The 7626-nt window shown below is 38.8% G+C and overlaps 1 protein-coding gene across 1 annotated transcript; it reads left to right on the top strand.

The window, feature by feature from the left end:
* The first annotated feature begins 1119 nt into the window (after nucleotides 1-1119).
* On the top strand, nucleotides 1120-1761 carry LOC141754023 (ladderlectin-like). The gene has a single exon (XM_074612777.1). It carries the CDS (start codon nucleotides 1207-1209, stop codon nucleotides 1693-1695), a length of 489 nt encoding a protein of 162 aa, XP_074468878.1. The 5' UTR covers nucleotides 1120-1206; the 3' UTR covers nucleotides 1696-1761.
* The last annotated feature ends 5865 nt before the right edge of the window (nucleotides 1762-7626 follow it).

The following is a 7626-nucleotide window of genomic DNA, read 5'->3' as shown; positions in this document are numbered from 1 at the left end:
TCTCCGGGTGAGTTTGTTGTCTTTTTTTGGCCTATATTCAAACACTGTGTAGTTGTGTACAAGTGAAAGTGTTTGTCAAGTGCATTTGACCAATGATATCACACCAACAGTGTAAAGACCCTCTGTGAAGCATATAAAAGAAAGTGGCCTTTCAACTGTCTCTGCGAAATTCTGGAAAGTTTGGTTTAGGGGAGGGTTTTATTATCTTGATTAAGCTGATATATTATTAACCCAGGGTCAGTGAACTGATTACTGGCAAACGATCATCAGACTTCTTCTTGTTTATTACTAACCTCATGAATCCAGCCTTAATTTCCATCTTACAGTTCTTTGCTTCCTTGTCAGGGTATCAAATTTATTTTGATAACAAATGACTATGATAATTGGATATGGCGAGAATATACAGAACTTTCCTGACTTCCTGTTTCTTGGTCTACTTCTAGATTTTTCGTACCTACGAATAACTGTAATATTAGAAACCCATTATGGCTCAATTTAAACAAAGTACGTATAGTTGTCAAGAACAATCTTATTAGTAACATTAATTTGCCCATGTCATGGATGGGTAGAATGAATGTATTACCCTCACAACTGTGTCCTATGCAGATGTCACCAACTTACATCCCAAAGAAGACGGCAAAAAATATTGAAAGGCATTCCTCAGAGTTCATATGACAGAGGAAACCACTAAGGTTTGGTATATAAACCTTAAATTTCCCAAAAGACAGAAGAGGTCTAGCATTTCCAAATGTTATATACACTAACAGCCTGTCATAGTAGACTCACTTATACTGTATGTGTGTTCAGTGATATATAAATGGACGAGAGGAGCTCACAAGCAAAAAGAAATCCTCTTCTAAATCAGACAAGTTAATACTTATCTCTATCAAAGTCTGGCAGGATATGACTAACATGGCGGGTAGAAAGGGTACTTTCACTCTATTAATGTATAATAGGGATTGCTTAATGTTAATAATAATGTTTAATGTGGTGCTGTTTGCTTATGTTCAGATACTGTGTGGTTGTGTACAACTGAAAGTGTTTGCCAAGTGCATTTGACCAATGATATCACACCAACACTGCAGACACCCTCTGTGAAGCATATAAAAGAAAGTGGCCTTTCAACTGTCTCTGCAAGATTCTGGATAACATACAACAGTACAGATCACGTACTCCGAAGACTTAGACAGAGACTCTGACGCCAACATGCTCTTGTTCCTCTTCTTGTTTGGTCTGGCTCTGGGTGCCGTGTCTCCTTCTGAGGAACTTGAGGTGCAGCTACAGCCTGCCAGCTGTCCCACGTTCTGGGGAAGCTTCAACAAACGCTGCTACAAGTACGTCGCCTCAGTCATGACCTGGGCTGATGCAGAGATCCACTGTCGGTCACAAGGAGCCAACCTGGTGTCTATCCACAGTCTGAATGAAGAGAACTTTGTCAAATCACTGATCAAAAACTTTGACCACACTGAGGGACGCACCTGGATCGGACTCAGCGACATCCACAAAGAAGGCACATGGATGTGGTCTGATGGCTCTGCAGTGGACTTTGTCTTTTGGAGTACAAGAGAACCAAACAACCATAAAAGACGTGAACACTGCGTTCACAAAAACAACGATAACGTTCAGAGATGGAATGACGTCCCTTGTTCTGTAACTTATCCCTCTGTTTGTGCATCTGGTATAACCTGTCTTTAGCACCTGAGATTGCTGCTCTGTACACCTGCATTTGGCCTCAACAATAAAGACACAAATGTCCATTTATATGTGTCTGTACAGAAGTCATTTCATTTTCATGAATGCTGGACATTCAAACAGGTATCAGTGTTTGATCAAAGGGAATATTTCCACACCTTTTTAATAATCTCTATATCAGTGTTAATAATATAATATCCTTTTATTATGCACAATAAACATGTACATGCATCTATTAAGAGAATTAGGGCGTTTTCATATTAGGTACGATTGATCGATATTTAAGACTGCCCCCCCTCTCCACTCCCCGGCCGCTCAGCTTTCACATTAGTAAGGGTGCTTTCACATCAGGGACCCGGGGCCCGGATCCGAGTACACTTGCTACCAAAGTCCAGTTCGTTTGATTCGTGTGAACGCTCCGTACCGTACTCGGGCATGGTTCGTCAATCGGTGCCTGAGTCAGTAACATGATGACATTTCAATCCACAGATTTCTACGCCCTGTGGTTTTGTGTAGATTTACATTTCTTTGTGTTTTCGCATGTCTGCTCCAGCTGTCCATCATCTACTGTGTGTATGTGAGTGTGTGTTAAATCTGGGAAAAACACTGGCTTAATAGTTCAACATAATCACCAGGACACTATCTACTACATTTTGAGAGTGGATTTTCCGTTTAAGTAACTTTTTACTATTAACCTGTACATGACGCACACATGCACAAACACACATCTGCTCATTGTGTTCAAGGAGCAGAATAATTGTGCTATATTACTTATTTATTATAAGATATTGATTATTTATGTATTTTTGAGGTGCCATGTTCAGAGGTTTGACAATGTGGAAGTGCATTCTTGAGAAGAAAACAAGTTAGTGGTTTGGAGCTGCCATGCTGGAACATAAAAGTACTTGTTGTTATGTTTTGTGGCCACTTGAGGGCAGCAGAAGAGCAAGTCAGTGTGATGACGCTCATCTCTGTCCTCTGGTGTCAAATGCTGTAATGGACAGGAAACCAACAGGAAGGTGTATTTAGTGTTTTATCTGCATTTGTCACCCTGTAAAGTTACGTTGTTGTTTACTCTGGGTAAATGCATTGGACCTCCAAAATAAAGACATAAATGTGCAAGTTCATGCCTGTACAGAGGTCATTTTATTCACATTAATTTAGCTAATGTTGGGCATCCACTCTGGTAATTCACTCATTTTTTATAATACATTTCTTTTCCCTTTGTGCAAAATAAAAATAAACAGAATTTGCATTGCAGTAAACAGTAATGACATGAAGACATTTAATTCTACAGATTTTACGCCTGCTTGTTTGTGTTGCTTTCAATTATTAAAGTGTTTTTCCATGTCTGTTCCAGTCTCTGTGTATTAGATAAATATGGGAACAGCACAGGTGTACCAGATGTTGTAATCACAAGTACACTACCTATCCAGCATGTGAATATCTCATTTTGTACTCAAAAATCAACATTTACTGCACTCTCACTTATGATAATGAAATGACACTGTTGTGAGTCAGAGCAGCGTGAAGTTTATATTAAGTGTGTTGTCAGAGGCAGCAGGCAGGACTGGAGCAGGAAACAAACAAACATATTTGTACTTTTTAAATATTGTCCCACGAGAATCTGTGGGGGGTAACATGCAAAAAAAAAGTAGAAATGTGTTCATCATGATTTCATTTTAAAACACACAGAGCTTTTTACCTCAAAAAAACAAAAACTTGAAAGATTATTTGAATAAATTCTAGGTTTTATGTGACATCTCCAGGTGACCTGGTGGTCTATTTTTGGCTTATATTCAGATACTGTGTGAGCAACTTGAAAGTGTTTGCCAAGTTGATTTGACCAATAATATTAGGCCAACAGTGCAAACACCCTCTCTGGTGTCACAAGGAGCCCACCTGGTGTCTATCCACAGTCTGGATGAAGAAAACTTTGTCAAATCCCTGATCAAAAACTTTGACCCTGCTGAGGGACGCACCTGGATCAGACTCATTGACATCCACAAAGAAGGCGCATGGATGTGGTCTGATGGGTCTGCATTCAACTTTCATTTTTGGAGAACAGGAGAACCAAACAACAAAGGAGGACATGAAAACTGCGTTCAAAACAGCTTCAGTAACGATCTGAAATGGAATGACCTTCCATGTTCTGATATTTCTCCCTCTGTTTGTGCATCTCGTATAACCTGTCCTTAATACCTGAGATGTTACACATGTCTGATTGAAACTGGTCACTGCTCACCTGTTGCTCTGTTGACATGCATTTGGCCTCCACAATAAAGACACAAATGTACACTTATATTTGTCTGTACAGAAGTCATTTCATTTTCATGAATGCTGGACATTCAAACAGGTATCACTGGTTGATCAAAGGGAATATTTCCACACCTTTTTAATAATCTCTATATCAGTGTTAATAATATAATATCCTTTCATTATGCACAATAAACATGTACATGCATCTATTAAGAGAATTAGGGCGTTTTCATATTAGGTACGATTCATCGGTATGTAAGATTGCCCCCCCTCTCCACTCCCCGGCCGCTCAGCTTTCACATTAGTAAGGGTACTTTCACATCAGGGTCCCGGGGCCCGGATCCGAGTACACTTTTCCATTTAAGTAACTTTTTACTATTAACCTGTACATGACGCACACATGCACAAACACACATCTGCTCATTGTGTTCAAGGAGCAGAATAATTGTGCTATATTACTTATTTATTATAAGATATTGATTATTTATGTATTTTTGAGGTGCCATGTTCAGAGGTTTGACAATGTGGAAGTGCATTCTTGAGAAGAAAACAAGTTAGTGGTTTGGAGCTGCCATGCTGGAACATAAAAGTACTTGTTGTTATGTTTTGTGGCCACTTGAGGGCAGCAGAAGAGCAAGTCAGTGTGATGACGCTCATCTCTGTCCTCTGGTGTCAAATGCTGTAATGGACAGGAAACTAACAGGAAGGTGTATTTAGTGTTTTATCTGCATTTGTCACCCTGTAAAGTTACGTTGTTGTTTACTCTGGGTAAATGCATTGGACCTCCAAAATAAAGACATAAATGTGCAAGTTCATGCCTGTACAGAGGTCATTTTATTCACATTAATTTAGCTAATGTTGGGCATCCACTCTGGTAATTCACTCATTTTTTATAATACATTTCTTTTCCCTTTGTGCAAAATAAAAATACAACAGAATTTGCATTGCAGTAAACAGTAATGACATGAAGACATTTAATTCTACAGATTTTACGCCTGCTTGTTTGTGTTGATTTCAATTATTAAAGTGTTTTTCCATGTCTGTTCCAGTCTCTGTGTATTAGATAAATATGGGAACAGCACAGGTGTACCAGATGTTGTAATCACAAGTACACTACCTATCCAGCATGTGAATATCTCATTTTGTACTCAAAACTAAACATTTACTGCACTCTCACTTATGATAATGAAATGACACTGTTGTGAGTCAGAGCAGCGTGAAGTTTATATTAAGTGTGTTGTCAGAGGCAGCAGGCAGGACTGGAGCAGGAAACAAACAAACATATTTGTACTTTTTAAATATTGTCCCACGAGAATCTGTGGGGGGTAACATGCAAAAAAAAGTAGAAATGTGTTCATCATGATTTCATTTTAAAACACACACAGCTTTTTACCTCAAAAAAACAAAAACTTGAAAGATTATTTGAATAAATTCTAGGTTTTATGTGACATCTCCAGGTGAGCTGGTGGTCTATTTTTGGCTTATATTCAAATACTGTGTGAGCAACTTTAAAGTATTTGCCAAGTTGATTTGACCAATAATATTAGGCCAACAGTGCAAACACCCTCTCTGGTGTCTCAGAGGGAGCCAACCTGGTGTCTATCCACAGTCTGGATGAAGAGAACTTTGTCAAATCCCTGATCAAAAACTTTGACCCTGCTGAGGGACTCACCTGGATCAGACTCAGTGACATCCACAAAGAAGGCGCATGGATGTGGTCTGATGGGTCTGCATTCAACTTTCATTTTTGGAGAACAGGAGAACCAAACAACAAAGGAGGACATGAAAACTGCGTTCAAAACAGCTTCAGTAACGATCTGAAATGGAATGACCTTCCATGTTCTGATATTTCTCCCTCTGTTTGTGCATCTCGTATATCCTGTCCTTAACACCTGAGATGTTACACATGTCTGATTGAAACTGGTCACTGCTCACCTGTTGCTCTGTTGACATGCATTTGGCCTCCACAATAAAGACACAAATGTAAACTTATATGTGTCTGTACAGAAGTCATTTCATTTTCATGAATGCTGGACATTCAAACAGATATCAGTGTTTGATCAAAGTGAATATTTCCACGCCTTTTTAATAATCTCTAAATTAGTGTTAATAATATAATATCCTTTCATTATGCACAATAAACATGTACATGCATCTATTAAGAGAATTAGGGCGTTTTCATATTAGGGACGATTCATCGGTATGTAAGATTGCCCCCCCTCTCCACTCCCCGGCCGCTCAGCTTTCACATTAGTAAGGGTGCTTTCACATCAGGGACCCGGGGCCCGGATCCGAGTACACTTGCTCCCAAAGTCCAGTTCGTTTGATTCGTGTGAACGCTCCGTACCGTACTCGGGCATGGTTCGTCAATTCGGGCCCAAGTCAGTAACATGTTGACATTTCAATCCACAGATTTCTACGCCCTGTGGTTTTGTGTAGATTTACATTTCTTTGTGTTTTGGCATGTCTGCTCCAGCTGTCCATCATCTACTGTGTGTATGTGAGTGTGTGTTAAATCTGGGAAAAACACTGGCTTAATAGTTCAACATAATCACCAGGACACTATCTACTATTCATACATTTTGAGAGTGGATTTTCCGTTTAAGTAACTTTTTACTATTAACCTGTACATGACGCACACATGCACAAACACACATCTGCTCATTGTGTTCAAGGAGCAGAATAATTGTGCTATATTACTTATTTATTATAAGATATTGATTATTTATGTATTTTTGAGGTGCCATGTTCAGAGGTTTGACAATGTGGAAGTGCATTCTTGAGAAGAAAACAAGTTAGTGGTTTGGAGCTACCATGCTGGAACATAAAAGTACTTGTTGTTATGTTTTGTGGCCACTTGAGGGCAGCAGAAGAGCAAGTCAGTGTGATGACGCTCATCTCTGTCCTCTGGTGTCAAATGCTGTAATGGACAGGAAACCAACAGGAAGGTGTATTTAGTGTTTTATCGGCATTTGTCACCCTGTAAAGTTACGTTGTTGTTTACTCTGGGTAAATGCATTGGACCTCCAAAATAAAGACATAAATGTGCAGGTTCATGCCTGTACAGAGGTCATTTTATTCACATTAATTTAGCTAATGTTGGGCATCCACTCTGGTAATTCACAAATTTTTTACAATACATTTATTTTCCCATTGTGCAAAATACAAATATAACAGAATTTGCATTGCAGTAAACAGTAATGACATGAAGACATTTAATTCTACAGATTTTAGACATGCTTGTTTGTGTTGATTTCAATTATTAAAGTGTTTTTCCATGTCTGTTCCAGTCTCTGTGTATTAGATAAATATGGGAACAGCACAGGTGTACCAGATGTTGTAATCACAAGTACACTACCTATCCAGCATGTGAATATCTCATTTTGTACACAAAACTCAACATTTACTGCACTCTCACTTATGATAATGAAATGACACTGTTGTGAGTCAGAGCAGCATGAAGTTTATATTAAGTGTGTTGTCAGAGGCAGCAGGCAGGACTGGAGCAGGAAACAAACAAACATATTTGTACTTTTTAAATATTGTCCCACGAGAATCTGTGGGGGGTAACATGCAAAAAAAAGTAGAAATGTGTTCATCACGATTTCATTTTAAGACACACACAGCTTTTAACCTCAAAGGGTCTTTATCAGGGAGGGAATTAAAAATAAAAAA

The sequence above is a fragment of the Sebastes fasciatus genome, chromosome 17, assembly GCF_043250625.1.
Source record: "Sebastes fasciatus isolate fSebFas1 chromosome 17, fSebFas1.pri, whole genome shotgun sequence".
NCBI lineage: Eukaryota > Metazoa > Chordata > Actinopteri > Perciformes > Sebastidae > Sebastes > Sebastes fasciatus.
The sequence above is the reverse complement of the archived record's forward strand: the minus strand, read 5'-3'. Positions and strand labels throughout refer to the sequence as shown.

Coding starts and splice junctions, on each gene's coding strand:
- LOC141754023 (XM_074612777.1), top strand. CDS start 1,207: ATGCTCTTGTTCCTCTTCTTGTTTGGTCTGGCTCTGGGTGCCGTGTCT.